The sequence below is a fragment of the Lactuca saligna genome, chromosome 3 (genome assembly GCF_052625555.1).
Source record: "Lactuca saligna cultivar CGN05327 chromosome 3, ASM5262555v1, whole genome shotgun sequence".
In the NCBI taxonomy this organism is placed as follows: Eukaryota; Viridiplantae; Streptophyta; class Magnoliopsida; order Asterales; family Asteraceae; genus Lactuca; species Lactuca saligna.
The window spans coordinates 66,971,167-66,988,673 of record NC_136419.1 but is presented as its reverse complement, the minus strand read 5'-3'; the positions used below and the strand labels follow the sequence as shown (position 1 = coordinate 66,988,673).

Here is a 17,507-nt window from a genome sequence, read left to right as displayed (position 1 = left end):
TACGTAAATTTGTAATATTAATGTTTTATTAGTTTCGATGTTATTGATTTTAACTTCTTCATTTTGGCTGTTTTTTTAGCGGAAGCAACAACAACACTTATCCCTTGGGCGGATGAAGTTGTAAAAGAAAACAAGAAAATTTTTACCAAATGGGATGTTCGCATGATCTCAAATACGAAATGCGAGGTCAAAAAGGGGGCACAAAATGTGATTGTTGATTTTCAACATATGACATGTACATGTAGGCATTGGCAACTTGATGGGATACCTTGTGGTCATGTCATAAGATGTTTAACAGTGAACAATTATCAAGACTGCTCGAGGTTTGCATTAAATGCTTACTTTACCGAAACACTGAGGAAAACATATGAGGAATCAATAAACCCTCTGCCGAAGCCATCCGAATGGGAGATCCCCGATGATTTGATGATTGTTAAGCCACCTATAATGGATAAACGTCAGCCAGGCAGGCCAAGAAACACAGACCGCATTCCATCCCAAGGCGAGGGTCCAATTATAAAAGAGTGTTCTACATGTGGTCAACTAGGACACACGAGAAATAATTGTACTGGAAGGGCGTCTGGTAGCAGAGCAGGTCACATAATTTCTACTGCAGAAATGACATATAATATTGGTGGTTCAGCGGGTTGCTCACAAACCCATAACGCTGATTTTGATATAAAACAACCTTGAAATTAAGAGTAATGACGAGTTGTTAGCTTATTATGTATTGTAATATTTTTATTAACTCTTACAAGACATTGCTATGCTTTCATATTTTAGTTAAGTTTGTTGATTATAACAATGAATGAAGCCTTTATATTATAAAATATAGTTTGCAGATTTATTTTAACAGTTACAACATGTTATTTAAAAAAAAAAACAACAAACGATCCTTTGGCAACCTAATCTGTTTCATGATAATATTACAACAACTTTATAACTAATTTTTAAACTCAGGGAACTGCAACGGGTACTTCTCTTTCTCCATTGTTATATAGTCATCCCTAATTCTCATTTTGTCTTCGAAACGATCCTTTTTTACCATAATGTGTATCAAGTGCTCATCCTTCTCAGCAAGCCGTTTTTCAGTCGTTTTGATTGCCTTCTTACTCTTTTTTATCCAATCTTTATGCTCTTTGATTTTGTTTTTATTGAGGTCAATCCATTCTTCAGCTTGTTTGCATTCCGAACCTATATCATTAGCAAGTTGAGTGAGAAGTCGGGATGACTCTTTGTCCTCTTCTTGTTGTGCTTCAGCCTTCTTTAATTCTTCAAAATTTTCATGTGACATATATGACCCGGCTGAAGAGGGTGTAAAAAAAGGGTCTACCGAATCACAGTAGTAACAATCTACTTCGTTGCATGAGCAAATTTCGAATTTGTGTGAGGAACTCATAATAAAATCGTTGTTGTATTAAACTGGAGCGATAAGTGGTATTTATACATACTAGACAGTAATGAGAAGTCCAACTTTGAAATGACTAGACAGTTTGACATGACAAAACACTGCATAAAGCTGAAATTCGTAGTCCAAATATAACCATTTCGTAGTCAAAGTATTATTTCATAGTCTATTTATTTATATAAATAGATGTTTAAGATCTATAAACCAAACACCCAAATCACCTAAACAAAACGAATTCCCATTATTAGAAATGTCGTCGAATGCAGCAAGTTCTTCGAATGAAGTACCTGGTTCCAATTCTGAAAGGCCATGGACGACAAACGAGGTGTTAGTTCTAACACGGTGCTGGCTAAGTGTTAAGGATGGTGAACCGTTACTTGCTCCCCCGCATTGCCTAATTGGTGATGAATGGAGTCGCATCACATCTTTGTTTAACCATGAGATGGGAGAAGGGCAAAAAAGAGAAAAATCAGATGTTGTTACTAAGTGGACGGATGTAAAGGAGGAAGTGACATGGTTCAATCGAGCATGTAGTTATGCGAAACGTAACAATGTTCGTTGTCGTGACGAAGAAGAGTTCTTGGAAGTTGTTACAGAGTTTTACATCTTTGAGCATGACGGCAGAGACTTCGAATATGAGGAAGTTTGGAAGGTTGTTAGAGATAAACAGTATTTCAAGTAGACCGCTCTAATTTGTGTTAAGAATAAGCCATTGACTTGTGTTTTACGTTAATGCTTTGTTCGTATTATGTCGTTTTTTTCATGTAACTGTTGTGATGTTTTAATGGTTCATGGAATCTTGTTACTAATGTATTCTAATATATTTTGATAACTAATGCAATGACCATTTATTAACTCAAGTTAATCATACGAGTTTCTCACATAATAAACTAAAATATATTAACTCAACTTAATCATACGAGTTTCTCACATACTAAACTAAAATATATTTTAAACATATGAAATACATACGAATTACATACGAAATACATGAAAATAACCTAGTACATGAAAATAACCTAGTACTCAAATAATAAACTAAAATAGATTTTAAACAAACGGGATATATTTCAAAATATTCCAAGGGGCTTCAAACTGGAATTCCAACCCGTTACTTAATGACTTGTATTCCTCCTTAGCAACTTCCAAGATGACATCCTCAGTAGCATTTAAACGGGTGTCGTCAATTTTGGTATAAAGATCGTTGAATAATAGAACTTCGGTTTTCATTTCATACCATCTTGCTAAGATGTCTAGTTCGTCACGATCGTTTCTTGTAGCCATTCGGTTTTCAGCATTGAAAATATTTGTTAGACGGCTCCAAAACATTGGATCATTCAACTTGCTTGTCTCGTACACATGAATATAAGCATGTGTAAGAACCAAGAACTCTTCATTGCTCCATGATATAGAAGTCATTTGGATTGAAACAAAGAGGGTAGAATCTAAAAAACAATATTTGAACAACTATATTGGTTAATTTAATAACGTTTTGCATGTAACTTATGGTCAATTTATAGTAGTTTCTACACAAAATCGCAGTCCAAACTTCTAATATGTCTGCAATTCATAGTCAAAATTAACTGAGGAATGCAGTGTACTATACTTATAACACAACAGATCACTGTTCGAGTTGACAATTCATCCCCGGTTGAATGACAAAACAATACATTGCAGTTTGAGTTGACAACTCATTGCACCAGGAAAGTAAGGAGTCGTTATAAATAGATTTCAATATCCGTTGTAATTGTATTCTATTACTTCCCTCCTTGCAATTATGGACTCACCACGTATATGGAGGAACGCAGAGGAGGTCGCTTTGGTTCAAGCTTGGATTACAACTGTAGAGGTGGATTTTCCACCGGGTCCCCCACAAGTTCGTGCTGGATCATTTTGGTCTCGTGTCTGTCATTTGTTTCACCATTTAATGAACCGCACTCAATATCGAAGAAGAAGAGATGTCAAAGCGAAGTTTCTGGATATGAAAATGAAGGTGAAACAATTTCAACGTATTTATAACGAGTTGGATAACGAACATGCAAATACGGATGAAGACATTCTACGGCAGGTGGCTTTGGAACTATACCGCTTTCAATACGATGGTAGCGAGTTTACCCACTTAGATGCATGGAATGTTTTAAAGAATGTCCCTTATTTTTAATATGCATGTTGGTTAAGTTAATTGTTTTTCGTTATTTAAGTTGCTTGTTGTTGTATGTGTCTAGTCGTTACTATTTAATAAACGTCCATTTCTTGTAATGTATGTTGTTCCCTCAATAGCCAATATTTAGAAAGCAATAAAATAAAACCGGGGTACATAAATAACTAACACATAATACGACATAAAAAATAAATTGGGTACATGGATAACTAATACGTAACACAGCAGTAAAATAAAAACGGAGTACATAAAAAACTAATACATAATACTACATAAAACATAAATGTGCTACATGAATAACTACTGCATTGAGGGAGGTAACAGGACCACCGTTTCATTTGGTATTTCCCAATGCTCATATGATGGTATACCATTCACCAACTCAGATCCATATGCAACTCGATACACATAATTAGTGAACTTGTATTCAACCATTCTCTGAATGGACTCAGATGTACGAGTTCTTAGACATGCTATAGCGTGGCCACATGGTATACCTCTTTTTTGCCATTTACCACAACTACATACCCTTCGTTCAAGTTGTACGTTGCTGGTGGCAAAAGTGTCATGGACTTCAAATGTATCCCCATACAAACGTTTTGCATTACAATTGTAAGACTTGTTGAGACTTTTTTGAACCTTACTCTCAACGTAAGGGGTCAACCCACCAGACAACCTCCCTGTAAAATTTGATATTTTAATAAAAATAGCAGCACAATAAAAAAAACAAAATATAACAATCTCCCTTACCAGCTAGTTCGGCCCTATCAGCATACTTTGATTTTATCGACGTTGTGGTTAACTCAATTATCGTTGTTATAGGAAACTCACGTGAGGATATAATTTGCAAAATTTCAGGGACGTCAATCGATTTAACATTGTAACGTATTTTTGGGAAAAATGCTCTTGTCCATTTTGAAATCGGTATATCGTCAAGCCAGTAAATTGGACTCATAAGCAAGGTGTAGAAAGGTGGTTGCCTACATGTACTTTGCAACCTTTCGAAACACAAGTAAAATTCATCAACGCTATATGCATTGCATGACTTCCAAAACATCGATTCGACTTCCGTATTGTTATGTCCGATAGACTCACGTATCTTTCGAGCTATATCTTTAGGACAATATCCATGATAGGAATCCGGGTAGGCACTGTCAACACCAAAGTCTATGTTATCACACATGTTGCTTATGAAACCAACCTCTGTGTCCTCACCTAAACAATCTCTTAACCTCATCATGAACCATCTCCATGATTCTTCACACTGTAAGGTTCCCAAACCAAGTGCTAAGAGCAGTGGCTCATGATTTCCATCTAAAGCCACTGCGAAGTACATTGTTGTCAGAAAGCTCCCAAGAAGGGGTAAATAACCCACATATATCAGCGGTATCATGCACCTAAGGAAGGTACGAATCTACATAAAAACGAACACATATTAGTGTTATGTAAGAACTAATCGACATACATTACCATGAAATATTGTATAACTCAATAAAAGAAGAATGTTATACCACGCAACCCAAAGCCACAAAACAGAATTGAAAGCGGTTGCTATCGGTTTTCTTAATGGCTGTGAAGGTATTAGGATTTGTTCTTTGAAGGTTATGCAAGAAAATTGGTAGTTGAGAAAAGGTTCTTTGGCTGTGACTACTCATTTTCAATACCGATAATTGTGCTCTACAATGATCACACTAATGGAATTATAAATAGAAGATATTGTATCTCTACTGATCAAAATTCATAGTTTAACCTTTTAAATTCGTAGTTGACCTTTTTGAATTCATAGTCAAACCAGTTCATTTCATAGTCAAATTTCACTGACCGACATGACAATACTACAGAATGTACTTGTCTGCATTTCATAGTTGACCTTTTTGAATTCATAGTCAAACCGGTTCATTTCATAGTCAAATTTCACTGACCGACATGACAATACTACAGAATGTACTTGTCTGCATTCCATAGTTGAACTTTTTGAATTCATAGTCAAACCAGTTCATTTCATAGTCAAAAAGAATTGTCTGTAATATGATTTATTCTATAAATGGGTGTCACTCATTATGAAAAAATTTAACTGAGAAAGTAACTCCGATTTAAAAGAATAAGAAGGCTAATGGCATACTGCAATTGTGGAGGAGAACGTATCGTTAGGATTTCGGGTACAGCTAAAAACCCAGAAAGATTGTTCTACGCTTGCCCGTATTTGGTATCATGTTCTTACCGTCATTCAAATTTAAACCCTCGTGTTTACATCACACAAATTTATTTTCTTACTGTGGATATTAAATTTAACAGGGACCAAAATGCGGGTTTATCAGTTGGGTTGATGAAGAGAAGGACCAATCTTCTATGGTAATAGCTAAAGTAGCTAACTCTAATAAGCTCTTTCAATCAGAAAATAAGAAGTTAAAGATAGCGTTGGTTTGTAGTTGGGTGTTGTTCTTGGCAGTTCTTGTTTACAAGTTGTAAGCTTTTCAATATTGTTTTTATGGTTTTGAAGTTGTTAGTCAATAAATTGTTGTATTTGTAACGTTAAAACAAATGTTGTGGTCGTTCTTATGTTAAATTTATTGATAAGTAATTAGTAGGTCATTAAATTGTTGTAATTGTCGTAACGTTATATTTTTTGTCATCCGTTGAGTAAACTCTAAAGATTAACTAATAATGAAATCCAACATTAAATTATTTATACATTTATATAATCCAACTACAGAGGAGCAAGACTAGACCCCCAAATAATTTTTGCCATCCGGAGACGGAACTCTAAAGCTGCGTTCTTTGGGTCAATAAGAACACGTATTGGTTGACCTGAAACCAATTGCTCCATAAACATACAAAGAAATACACCGCAATCTCCCAAATGACTACTTTGTTGGGGAACGTTTTCTTCATAAATGAATTGCATATTCAATGGAATCCTTGGGATGTTCCTCCGCGCCCAATACTTAATCTTGTCCAAATAATTTGCCACCCGACGTTCAAATTTGGAAAAGATTCCTTCGGATTGGAATTTTTCATAAGCACCTCTACCAAGACTGTCATAAATATGCACTTCCATTGACGCTAATCGTAGTTCCCCAAATAGCCAATGATTAGGGGATGAATGAATCGGCAATAAGACCTGTATAAGGATCAGAAAATAAAATTATGTTTATTTACATCACAATACAAAAACATCACAATACAAATACATAACAAAAAAAACGATATTATTTTCAATATAAACTATTAAGTTTACCGTATCAACATCCCACCAAGCAACCATGAAGTTCAGGTATGTAGCAATACCAGCCATAAACGCCCTCCAGTCCTGTCCTTCTTCCAAAGCATGAGAAACAAAAAAATTTGGAGGCATTATTGTATGTCGGTCGCTCTCTAACCGTCTCTCCATCAAAAGTCGGTACCAAATGGTTATATGCTGCACACATGATACTTTTGTTATTGACTAAAAAACAATTAACTTTTAAAAGAATTAATTAACAATTTATTTACCGCTGACTCCAACCATCCGTCGTGTGTATGCCCAAACAATGAGCTCCAAAAATCTCTATCTAACACGAAATTAAACAAACGATGCTGCACATCGTATGAATGCAATACATAATTTTGGATGACATCCTCACCGCCTGCTACGTAAGGTTGCAGGCGCAACATGGAGAAGTCATGAGCAACACCAAAAAGTGGAGGAGGAACGAGGCATGTTGATTTCGTACCAACCTTCTTTTTTGTTCTTCTTTTTTGTTTCGGTGTCGTGTGCAACTAAAAACAATATTCATATGTTTAAATGTATATCTTTCAGATAATTCACATAAACATAGATAATTCACATAAACATAAAATCATCAGTTTATAAATAAAACGAATACCTCGGTGTAAGGAGTGCATAAAAATTGTGATGGTTTTCGACTCCTAGGTTTATCGGGTGTAACTTCTTTGTCATCATCATCATCATGAAAATAATCTACATTTCCCGTTACTATTAGTTCGTCTTCATCCGGCACATCATCATCAAATTTGTTCCATGCATTGTCATTCCTCTCCTCCCACTCCTACATTAAAGATAATACTTTATACTTAATAACGAAATACACATAATTTAATAAGCAATAATATCTAAATAAACAAAATATTAATATAATATTAATGTAACTATATAATAACCTCTTTAACTTCACTATAATCGTTTACATCACACACACATCATCAAATTTGTTCCCCGCATACTGAGTACTCTCCTCCAACACCTACATTAAAAATATAACTTTTTACTTAATAACAAAATACACTTTATTAAAAAGTAATTATTAAAATCGTAAAGGTAACATCTATAACAACCTTGTCGTCTTGAGTATCACCAAAAACATTTTGAGTTGTATTGTTTTTATTCATCACTTCATCTTGCACAACCTATATTTTCAAATATAAAATATGAACACAGGTATTCATATATGTTAATAAAATTTAATAAATAATGTAGCGTGTAACTAACCTGTTCATCATAATTTCTTTGTGACACTGTCGGTTCCTCAAAAAAAATGTCGTTCCAAAATTGTTCATTATTCACTTCTTCAACAAAAACCTCTGTAGGTTGTCGGTTCATAAACACATGCTGCTCCAGTGCATGTACCCGTTTCAACAACTCGTCTAGCTTGTGTTTCCCACTGCCCCGACCTCTACCATGAGAGCGACCACTGGACGACATACTAGACGAAGATTCGTCTTGTCTCCTAAAATGGTCCCGTACTGGGGATGGAACTGCTTTCCCTACATACTCTTGAAATGACATATAATAAAAAGATGTCATCTCACCATCACCCGGTAACATGTTTTGTCTTGGTGGTAGCCCCTCCTAAAAAATTTGACATATTAAAAATGCATATAAAACTATAATAATCAACTTTATTAATAATAAACGAAATATTTTTAAACCTGCATCTTTGACCAAATCTTGTTCACGTCAACCCATTTCAATTTTTTTGTTCCGCTCCATCTTTTCATCCGAGGCAAGTCTTTATTTTTTCTCAATGCAAATCCACATGCACGAATAGCCGGAATCATCTCATATATCCATATCTACAATTTTGTACAATAACAGTAATAAAAGTTAAAATTAAAATAAAAAATATAACAATAAAACAATATAAATATAAGAAAATTTTTATACCCTAATTGGAGCCGTAAATCCTGAGACGGAATACTTTAAAGTTTGACCACGCTGAGGAAGTGATAAATAATGATGTATCTTACTCCACGTATCCTCAAGGTCAACATAAGTAAAATCCCATAGATAGCTACCCCAAGCGAAGCTAACAAAACAAAAAAAACAAAATTCATTATTATATAAATTATAACTTTAATAAAATAGAACTTTTAACGTAAAGAAAATATACCTATTCCAGAGATCCAAATTCTCAGCCAAAAAAAACCAATCTTGTGGCACCCGATCGTTAACTTCTTTGCCCAAAAAACCTTCACACAAAATGTATATCAAACATACTCTAACTGCATCAAGGTCGTCAAGTGCTAGGAATGTTTGATTTAAAATTAAAATTTTCAGGTCGCCGATTTTCACCGAACTATTAGTATGGTCCGGAAATAGCCGTTCACGCAGTAAACATCTTTTTTTACTGCTTATTAATTTTTCCGACCCTTTTCTCCCAATGTTTTTTGGATACTCCCCAAAATTGAAGCCGGTAATCAAACAAAACTCTTCCGGCCCATAAACCATTTTGGTATTGCCTACTCGAAAATATAAACGTTTTATTCCATCTGGAGATAAAACAGGGTCCGGCCGGATCTGATGAAGGAACATTTTATGAAACAATAAAGCGTCCCCTTGTAAACGAGGGACATCAATAAAATAGCCAAAGACGGTATTTCTGAAAATAGCACGTCGGGCATCATCTAAAACTTCAAAGACTTCCCATATGTTACCGCCAGAGCCTTTTAGGTTCGCAAAGGCTTTCGTATTCATTAAACTAAAATCATGCTGCAAAAAAAAAACACAAAAACAAATTAGATAACTAAAAAATATACTTTTTTTTAAATATATTACGAACTGCAAATACTTTCTTAATTACTAATATATATATTTCCGATAAAAAACAATAACATACACATATATAAACAATTTTCCAAGTTATACAACAAATATATTTACGATAGATCACAATATCATACATAATTATATAAATATTTTCAACTTAAACATATTTTCAACTTAAACAAATTTTCAACTTAAACGACAAATATGTAAACAATTTTTATCTTTCTAATTAAAACTAACATTATATAACCATAACCATATAAACAAAAAAATTTAAAAATAAAACGACAACCAAACTAATAATTTTGCAAGTTATACAACTACTTTATACAAATTTTTCAACTTATACGACAAATAAAAACAATTTCTAACAATATATATACGACAAATTTTCAACTTATACAAATGTTATACGACAAATATATATACAGTTTATATAAACAATTATAGGATAAAAATTTACAAGATTTCAGGTTATAAACAATTATACAACAACTAAAAAAACTACAAAAATAACAAATTGTAAACATTATCCACGCAGTCTCTACTTGTCTCTACTTGCATTTAAACTTCAAGTATACTAAAAATATACTAAAACTATCAAACACAACAAAATTACCCTTTTTTAACACTAAATAATACAACAATTGATAAAAAAAAAATTAACTTTAAACATTAAAAGAGTTAAAATCTAACCATATTTGCGGGATTGTTGACATAATCCTCCATTTTCTTCAAAAACTAGCCAAAATTCCGAGAGAAGCCCAAAGTTAGAGAGAGTTTTTGTGTAGAGAATGGTGAAAATGAAAAAAAAAAAAAAAAAAAAAAAACCGTTTTTATGTGCTTGTTGTGGAGTGTGAATGAGTCGAAAAGTCTGATTTTTAATAGCATAGCGATTGAATTAGGGATTTGCATCTAAACATATGGTTCCAGGTGGAAGAATAAATAAAATTATTCAGACAATTAGAGTGTATACAGATCTTGTGCCAATTCTTGTATAGAGAGAGATAGCTTGAATAATACCTTGAAATGATCAACAATGGAGAAGGAGATTTGCTTGAGCGAAGACGAAGATCGCCGCCGTATCGAGGAGTGTCGACTGTCGACTGAGTTCTATTTTCGGCTTTTGGTAGTTTGGGCCGAGCGCCTCCATAAGTGTTTAATCGGGGTTTTTTTTTCTTCTTCTTCTTCTTTAGGTCCATTGGAATTTGGATTGGTATTATGCACATTCGGGCTAAAATGATTTTATGTCGAATAATTAAAATTTAATACTTATTCACGATAATATAGTTATTTGATATGGAAAAAATAAAAATAAATAACTAGTTGTAATCAAATATGATATAGGCCTATAGGGGATAGCGTTTGATTATTTAAAAAATTCTTATAAATAAAATACTGATGTATAAATTGATTAAAAAAAATACTTTTGGGAAAATAATTTTAAAGGTGTGAAGTGCAAGTTAAAGAAGTCTCTCAAAACTAGCAGGTTAAGAGAACTCGTAAATAAAATACTAATATATGGATAATTTCGTTACAGTTATAAAATTGAAAATTTGATCCGAAAATAAGTAAAATATAGTCAACCAAATAGTTAAAATTGATTATTACTACGATGAAATAACAATTACAAAAATATACATCCACATATTCCCTTAAACAATTTCATCTTTGTTATAGTTTTTTAGATCAAGATATTTCAAAATGATAAACATACTTTTTCTGTGAAAACATTGTATTTGATAACATCAGGTCATATGGTATTATTAAGAAATTAAACAACTAATATTGTAAAATATTGAAAGAAAAAGAGCATTTCCATACAATAAAGATTCATATATATTAATATTGATGTATATCATACATTACTATATATTACATATATCATATTTACATAAACAACCACTATGAAATAGATTTATACATAAATATAAACAACTTAAAAGAGTTGCCACAAACACAATACATAATTAATGCTCCAAGTACTTATAGAACCATTCTTCATCCTTACAATAATGGTACATGACATTGTACACCTCCATCAACAGCTTCGGGAACCGACTCCCAAAATAATCATTAAACCCCTCCGGTACACCTCCCAACAATTCCTGTGTCCAATAATCATCAAAACAATCATTAACACAGTACAACCTGTCCTGTCAATAAAAAAAAAGTGATAACGTTCTGTATGTTGAGAAAATCGAACCTGAATTTCTTTGGGTAATTCGCGGTAATGATTTAATTTATTTCGAATGACGCGAAGCAAGTCACGCACACCGTTGTATTTATACCGCCTATACCGACCAATGTTATTGATGAATTCCGGTTCCATCTTTTCATCCCATTTTCCACCCAAAGCCACCGAACCTTTACTTTCCAATTCCCTAAGAAGAACGGAATCACATTCCCGGTCTTCCAATTCCACCCGATCACTAGTATCCCTTAGAAACGACATTCTCACCTCGGAATCCCAAAACAAAGGATGATGCAACACATCCACAGCCCTTGGCCTACAATGCAAATTCTTTATTAATTTAAAACGTCAGAGGACTGAAATTGTAATTTTATAACTTTACCTGAGTTCAGGGTTAGGGTTTAGTAATCTAGAGAAGAGGTCAAAAGCTTCCGGAATATGTCGAACTAAAAAAAGGTTGACTCGGTTTTTGACCACATTCACATCACGTTCAAGATGATCACCAAATGGGTGTCTGCCACATGTCATGCAGAAAAACAGGACACAACCTAAACTGAACAAATCTATCGCACGTGTTTGGCGTCCATGAAGAAGTTGTTCGGGTGCTTGCCACCCTGAACTTCCGGAACCTGACGAAAATAACCCGTAACAATTTACAACGTGTCAAAAACAGCCCGGTTTTTGTAATTAAGTTGGTTTTATCTTCTTACCAGTAGCATGGAGTCCTAATGACAACATGTCGCCAACGAGGCGTCTGCTAATTCCCATGTCAGAAAGCTTCCCACATATTGATTTTTCTTTGACTATTAACACATTGTGTGGCTTTAAATCCCGATGAATGATCCCTAATTCATGCAAATGAACAAGCCCAGATACTATATCCCTATAATAATAATAAACATCAAAGTAAAGATATAAATAAAGTAACACATGTAAATAAAGTACAATGTTGTTGTTATAAATGGTTGGATGTACATGTACCTCATCAATTTTAACAAAATAGGCGAAGGGTATCCATTTGGTTTCCATAAATGAACATCATGCATGATGATGTCACGATTGATTGAATCTAATTCTAAACCCCCTTTCTTCATTTGAATTAAATCATAAAGGCTACAAGCACAACGCTCCAAAGAAAGATAAACAAAATCATGATCATATTCCACTCCATACCACCTAACAATATTTGGATGTTGATCAGAAGCAATAAGATTTTGAATTTCTTTAAATGCAACATCATGGTGGGCCCTCACGAGGCGTTTCACAGCAACCTTACGACCTTCGTATACCCCTTCAAGAACAACTGTTCCATTACTACCCTTTGCAATTTCTTTATTTGACACAAATAGTTTGCCTATAGAACGCCCTTCTGTGTCACATTCGATTAAATGATTAAAATTTAGCACTGGATTTCTTTCACTATCAACATTTCCATCTTCATTGGCATAAATCCTTCCTTGTTTCCTATGCCTCTTCCTTCTAGAAGAAGAGGAAGGTTTTTGTTTCAACATTGCAGCCATTATGGTATGATGGCGATACATAAGACCACCAATGGCAATAATCAGAATGAAAATTACAACAAACGCCATTCGCCCTTCGGAAAGAAAGTTGACTTTTTTCACATCTTGTTGACTAGGGATTTCGGGGTTTTGGGTGTCAAGGTTATTGTTTGAATTGGGTAGTAAAGGTTTATTTTGAGGGAGTAGAAGGATTGGAACTTTTTTTTCTGCTTGTTTTCCATGGATTTTATAAGAACCAAGCTTATGAGATGTACGTAGCCTATGGACAACAGCTTTTGACTGGCATGACAAGGGCATGTTGAAGTCAAAGTCAAAGTCAAAGTCAAAGTCAACACTGGATTTTGAGCGAAGATTATTTGGGAGAGGTAAAGACGGACGAATGATTTTATTTGGAGGTTCTTGACAAAGTAAAGCAACATCAATGTCTGCTACAGTCACATTCCATAGAACTTTGTCAGAATTTGCAGCAAATGATGTGAGTAAGTAATCTGTTCTTGTGAAGGAGAATTGTTTATCAGGTTTTTCATTGACCATAGTTGACTTTTCATTTTTCATGGTGGTTTTTTGGAAGATGAAATTTGAGTGTTCATTGGTTGATGAGCTGTGATGAACACGTATTAACCTTCCAGTGTTAGCATCAACTACAAATGCAGTAGTTTTTTTGGATCCAAGAATAACTCCTCCATCCTCTGATACGTGTGGCATGATTCTGATGAATTCCTCCATGGTCATATCCATACTCTGTAAGTTACAAATAGGTAGTTGAAATTGAATAATAAAGTACATTGTTGATATTGGTAGCAAGAGTAAAGTTTCAGAAATTTACCACTTTGCCAAGATCTGTGTGTGCATACAGCTTCCAATCATCCCCACAGTCTACATAATAACTGCCTTCAGGCACAGGTGCACTTTCCTTATCATCATCATGGCTGGTAGAAGCCTGGTATGAAGAGTAGATTGGAGATCCTGATGCAAATGACCAAATTATCCTCCCAGAATCACGATACACCAAATTGATTGTACCATCCAATGCAGCAACAAGGGCAGTGTCATGATTACTGTTTGGAGAGAGAGGTATGTAAGTGCATGAAAGAGAATTACTTCAAATGATACTACAAAAAAAGTACCCTAATATCATAAATTTGCAAAATTATGTTGAGTGCAGCACTCTGCTTATGTAAGATCATGTTTATCTTGGTTAATTGTGGTAAAATCCTGAACCTTAATTAAAAAAGCCTTTGCACTTGTTAGAATGAAGAGCAAACCCTGTGTAGAGTATGTGAGAGTAAGCAATTATAACATTCATAGTTACAAGTTTATTGCAAAGGAACCATTGTGAATTGCATAGAATTGCCCATTCCAACAAATAAGGGGAAATTGGAGTTATAATAAGTAATATGGGACCAAAATCGAGCCAAGCTGAAGTTGAGAACAAAATTCATGGTAATACTTCAGTTCAACCGAAAGAGCAAAATTTACAGAACCCAAACTACATGGCAGCAGCATGGATCGATATACAGATCTTCACCTTGATAAAGAGGGAAAACAGAATGGCAGCAGGCAGCCATGTGTACATGCATGAGAAGAAACTGTTCATCAACAACCTCAAATTAACGAGTAAAAAAGGAGAAAACTTACTCCGGAAAAGATAACAGAGACCGCCTAGCCGGTGCTTGATTGACTTTCGAGATTTCCAAGTTTTGAACGCTGTCAATCGATCCAAACAACAGCAAAAAGAGCAAGAAATCGGCAAATAAATAGCGGATCAAGGCGTAATTCATCGATTGCGATTGATTCTGATAGCAAACAGGGTTGGATTGATTGTGAATTGAACTCAATTTGCTACCAAATCATAATGATTTAGGGTAAAAATTCAACTTCGTAAGACGACTATGAAGGATATGCAGGGAACGAAGGATTGCCGGAGGAATATTCGAAGTTATATGATATAACAAGAAAAAAAATAAGTTTAATGATGTTTTTTGACCATTTGGAAAAGATTTTTACCCATCTAAGTCATTTCATTTTCCTATTAAGCATTTACTAATTGTACAATCAACCAACTAATTAAATCTATCATATCCATTTCAACAAAACCTAAGCAACAGAGATACTGGTTTTCTGTTAAACCATCACATTTGCAGATGTTTCAACATACAAAAATTTCACAAGAATTTAAACGTCGATTGCAATAATCACTTTTCCACAAGTTAAAACAAAAGACTATACAAAGATTGCAAGATATATGAAATCACAGGCTTCAAGTTTCACCTTTCAACACAGGAAAACCTTTAAACAACTTCAAACACGAAGATTTTATGCAGTTTTTCAAAGCAATTTTCAAATACTCAAATCCAGATATCATCTCAAGTACACTAGTCTACAAAAATCTAACATTCATTAATCAAGATTTCAAGATTCATCATCAATCCAACTCCTTTTCAACCTTAATCCCCATAGATTTAGCTGTACCTATAATTGATTTTGAAATCGCCTCCAAGGACATGTACTGACAATACGGATCTGCTTGCTTCACCTTTGCGATTTCATAGATGTGTTTTAGGGTTAGGGTTGATGCAACAACATGACCTGCACGTCCACTCCCGGAGTCAATTCCGGCGGCTTTTTTTAGAAACCAGGTGACTGAAGGAGAACGAACGCTCAATTCAAAAGTATTGTCTTTGAAAACAGTCACAGTAGCAGCGATTGGAGCTTCCGATTTGTATTTCTGTGTGCGAGCGTTGAAGTCCTTGCAGAACGCCATTAGGTTAACTTTGTACTGACCTACAGCCGGACCTACCGGTGGTCCAGGTCTTGCTCCGCCGGCTGGGATGGTGAGACGGACTGTCGCCGCCACTGGCCGACGCGTTAGAATTTCCTTCAGGGACGCCATTTAACTACAACCCGAACAAGAACATAAAAATTGGAACAGTAAAACGAAAAAACCTAAACGCTAAACTACGAGATGAAGAAATTAAAAGAGAAGGATAACAGAATGATGTATGTGCTTGTTGTGGAGTGTGAATGAGTCGAAAAGTCTGATTTTTAATAGCGACAAAATTGCAAAAATGGTCCCTGTGTTTGGCAAAATTATGCGACTTTGGTCCAAAACGATACTTTGATGCAGCACTGGTCCAAAATTGGATTTTTCCATTGCTTTTGGTCCCTCCTACTAACTTCCGTCCATATACTCCGTTACATGCAACAAAGACGGGGGTATTTTCGTCTTTCCACCTCCATATCATCGATTACCGCCATATTGAATGATATACACAGTTAATGACCCTTCACTCTACGCACTAAACCCACTTCGTTGATCGAAAACCCTAATCGTTCATTGAAATCTTGCATTTGGTCATCAACCGCAATCGTAAGTTTGAATCCACGAGTATGGTCCAAATGTGGGAAATCAGGCCAAGAAATCAGTGTTTTGATGCAATCTGAATTTACGGTAACGTACTCTGTTTCTTACATATTTCTTTGAAACAAAAAAAAAAATCTTTTACAATCCATATAAAGTAATGTTTTTTTGGTTTGGTTCATGATTTTTACAGAAGGACATCCCACGATGTTCACTATTGAGCTCCATCATGGAGGGAGGTTCACAAAATTTCCAGGGATAAGCTATAATGAAGGAAAATTAGACCACATTGACTTGGTAGACATGGATGAGTTCTCTGTGCATGAGTTGGATGAGGTGATGCTGAAGCTTGGTTATGATGTACCACCAGTCATTTATTACCACTATCAATTGCCAAATGGAGATTTGGAGTTTGGTCTTAGAGCTCTAGGGAATGATATTGATGTACTTAGTCTTGCACAGTACATTGAACATCATAAGATCATCAAGGTATACACTGAACATAATGAAACTAAGTTACTTACATACTTTATGTCTCCAAGAGTTAAACCTAGGGTCATAATTGAGGAAATAGCAGATGATGTGCCCACTGCAACTGTTGGTGATCAAGATGTCCCAAATCTTGAATTGTGTTTAGTAACATATGAGACACCCAAATACAATTCAAATAAGAGATTGAGGTTAGTTGATGGGAGTCAATCATGTAGTAAGAAATTGTGTTTCAACTTGGAACACACTGCAGCTGTTGGTGATCAAGATGCAGATGTTGAAATTGGTAATGAAGGTGCAAATATTAGTGAGCAAGGTGCAACTGTTG

The 17,507-nt window shown here is 34.7% G+C and overlaps 4 protein-coding genes and 1 long non-coding RNA gene across 5 annotated transcripts; all 5 read right to left on the bottom strand.

The window, feature by feature from the left end:
• Positions 1–3,869: 3,869 nt before the first annotated feature.
• Positions 3,870–4,905, bottom strand: LOC145035646 (uncharacterized). The gene is made up of 2 exons (XM_078984157.1): positions 4,320–4,905; positions 3,870–4,249 (listed from the first exon to the last, which is right to left on the bottom strand). Exons 1-2 carry the CDS (start codon positions 4,903–4,905, stop codon positions 3,870–3,872), a joined length of 966 nt encoding a protein of 321 aa, XP_078840283.1.
• A 1,300-nt stretch (positions 4,906–6,205) lies between these two features.
• Positions 6,206–7,180, bottom strand: LOC145033743 (uncharacterized). The gene is made up of 3 exons (XR_013677681.1): positions 7,062–7,180; positions 6,808–6,987; positions 6,206–6,690 (listed from the first exon to the last, which is right to left on the bottom strand). It is a non-coding gene; the product is annotated as an uncharacterized LOC145033743 (long non-coding RNA).
• A 566-nt stretch (positions 7,181–7,746) lies between these two features.
• On the bottom strand, positions 7,747–8,329 carry LOC145036777 (uncharacterized). The gene is made up of 3 exons (XM_078985258.1): positions 8,059–8,329; positions 7,905–7,976; positions 7,747–7,813 (listed from the first exon to the last, which is right to left on the bottom strand). The coding sequence occupies exons 1-3, from the start codon at positions 8,269–8,271 to the stop codon at positions 7,754–7,756; spliced, it is 345 nt and encodes a 114-aa protein (XP_078841384.1). The 5' UTR covers positions 8,272–8,329; the 3' UTR covers positions 7,747–7,753.
• Positions 8,330–11,430: 3,101 nt separating this feature from the next.
• Positions 11,431–15,916, bottom strand: LOC145036775 (serine/threonine-protein kinase/endoribonuclease IRE1a-like). The gene is made up of 8 exons (XM_078985256.1): positions 15,802–15,916; positions 14,968–15,125; positions 14,156–14,387; positions 12,791–14,070; positions 12,520–12,692; positions 12,192–12,438; positions 11,822–12,125; positions 11,431–11,723 (listed from the first exon to the last, which is right to left on the bottom strand). Exons 2-8 carry the CDS (start codon positions 15,108–15,110, stop codon positions 11,586–11,588), a joined length of 2,517 nt encoding a protein of 838 aa, XP_078841382.1. The 5' UTR covers positions 15,111–15,125; positions 15,802–15,916; the 3' UTR covers positions 11,431–11,585.
• LOC145036776 (uncharacterized) lies at positions 15,493–16,342 on the bottom strand. The gene has a single exon (XM_078985257.1). The coding sequence runs from the start codon at positions 16,220–16,222 to the stop codon at positions 15,755–15,757; it is 468 nt and encodes a 155-aa protein (XP_078841383.1). The 5' UTR covers positions 16,223–16,342; the 3' UTR covers positions 15,493–15,754.
• Positions 16,343–17,507: the final 1,165 nt, after the last annotated feature.

Coding starts and splice junctions, on each gene's coding strand:
- LOC145036777 (XM_078985258.1), bottom strand. CDS start 8,271: ATGTCGTCCAGTGGTCGCTCTCATGGTAGAGGTCGGGGCAGTGGGAAA. Junction 7,977..8,058: donor AAAGAAATTATGATGAACAG/GTTAGTTACACG, acceptor TTGAAAATATAG/GTTGTGCAAGATGAAGTGAT. Junction 7,814..7,904: donor GTGATACTCAAGACGACAAG/GTTGTTATAGAT, acceptor TTTTTAATGTAG/GTGTTGGAGGAGAGTACTCA.
- LOC145036775 (XM_078985256.1), bottom strand. CDS start 15,110: ATGAATTACGCCTTGATCCGCTATTTATTTGCCGATTTCTTGCTCTTT. Junction 14,388..14,967: donor TCTCTGTTATCTTTTCCGGA/GTAAGTTTTCTC, acceptor CTCTCCAAACAG/TAATCATGACACTGCCCTTG. Junction 12,439..12,519: donor ATTAGGACTCCATGCTACTG/GTAAGAAGATAA, acceptor TATTTTCGTCAG/GTTCCGGAAGTTCAGGGTGG.
- LOC145036776 (XM_078985257.1), bottom strand. CDS start 16,222: ATGGCGTCCCTGAAGGAAATTCTAACGCGTCGGCCAGTGGCGGCGACA.
- LOC145035646 (XM_078984157.1), bottom strand. CDS start 4,905: ATGTACTTCGCAGTGGCTTTAGATGGAAATCATGAGCCACTGCTCTTA. Junction 4,250..4,319: donor TGATAGGGCCGAACTAGCTG/GTAAGGGAGATT, acceptor CAAATTTTACAG/GGAGGTTGTCTGGTGGGTTG.